This window comes from Arachis ipaensis, chromosome B08 (genome assembly GCF_000816755.2).
Source record: "Arachis ipaensis cultivar K30076 chromosome B08, Araip1.1, whole genome shotgun sequence".
Taxonomy (NCBI): Eukaryota; Viridiplantae; Streptophyta; class Magnoliopsida; order Fabales; family Fabaceae; genus Arachis; species Arachis ipaensis.
Window position 1 is genome coordinate 128,988,212 of NC_029792.2, and position 1,416 is coordinate 128,989,627.

The following is a 1,416-nucleotide window of genomic DNA, read 5'->3' on the forward strand; positions in this document are numbered from 1 at the left end:
TCAGATGCAAAATATTTTAAAATAAAATATATTTTTTATTTTTAAAAATTTATTAAAAATTTAAAAAATATCTTTAAATTTTATTTTATTTAAATTTTGTTCTAAAATTTTTTAACTTACATTAAATATACTCTAATTTTTTAAAAAATCTATGACCAATTTAGCAATAATTTTACAAGACCAATCATCAATATACAAATAAACTAGAGATAATTGTCATGCATTCACTACAAGAAAAGAGAGCTATTTTAACATGATTTTTTTTAACACTCATAGTTAAGTGTAAAAATTAATATATATTTTTAACAAATATCATAAATGTCAAATTCTCTATGTTTTTTTGATGAATAATTTGATTGTAGAAAATTATTCCTCAATTTTGACACTCATTTGTTTTCAACTTACTCCATTATTCTTTTTCTTTGTTGAGTTCCGTCAGTTTTGGCATCACACTGCTTTCAGTTTGGGATCATACTACTCATTCTTCATCTTCAAAATCTCAGTTTATTTTTCAGTTTCAAGATCTCATCTCATTCTTTGTTAAAAATTTTTGTTGAGAATTTTTTATGGTCAATAAGTGTCAAAATAAATCGTATTTTTGACGGTTAATAAGTATCACAAAAAATATATTCTCAAATTTTTCTAACAAATTATTTTTTACGGCCAATATTTATCAAAATAAGATTTAAACTTTTTTTTACAATTAATTATATGTTAAAAATACTATTTTTGACAAAATTTTTATTAATATATTTTCATAGTTAAAATAGTGTAAAAAAATGTTTTTGACGAATTTTAATTTTTTTTACACATAATAATCCTAAAAAATAATCTATATTGTTGTAGTGATTATTACTGGATCCGTCTTAAATTTTTTGAAAATTTAGCCGTTAGAAATATATTTCGTACAAATAAAAAAACTGTGGGACAAAATTGAAACAAAACAAAATTTAAGAATATTTTTAAAATTTTTGACCAATTCTAAAGACAAAAAAATATACTTTACTTAATATTTTATTACATTTATTAATCAATGTATTATTTATTAATAACTTGGTTCTCTTATTAGTCCTTGCCAATGAAAGTGCTAGAAGATTATTACATGACAAGCATGACATTGGAGTTTAGGAGAGAGTGTACACAATCTAACATGTTGGAATCAATGGCGACTCCAACATCAAAGCTCATTCATGGAAACAATTCCATCAATATAAAAGTAAACAGCAATTTGCAATTCACACACTTGCTTCGTCTTTTAGATGATGATCAAAGACCTGAAGTTGTTAGAGCCAGAACTGAATGGCATTTCAAGAACTATGCTAATTCAATTTAATTTAATTATATATGTATATAATAATAATAATTAACTCCAATAGCCTCTTCGTCTGTTTCTTTACATTTGTAAATATTTTATTT

The 1,416-nt window shown here is 22.7% G+C and overlaps 1 protein-coding gene across 1 annotated transcript in view; it reads left to right on the plus strand.

Annotated features, from left to right (window-relative positions):
- Positions 1 to 1,368, plus strand: part of LOC107611783 (palmitoyl-acyl carrier protein thioesterase, chloroplastic-like) — a 5,067-nt gene extending 3,699 nt beyond the window's left edge. Inside the window, exon 5 of the mRNA XM_016313677.2 lies at positions 1,070 to 1,368. Within this exon, the coding sequence (XP_016169163.2) occupies positions 1,070 to 1,333 (264 nt within the window). The 3' untranslated portion in view covers positions 1,334 to 1,368. The remainder of the gene's footprint in view (positions 1 to 1,069) is intronic.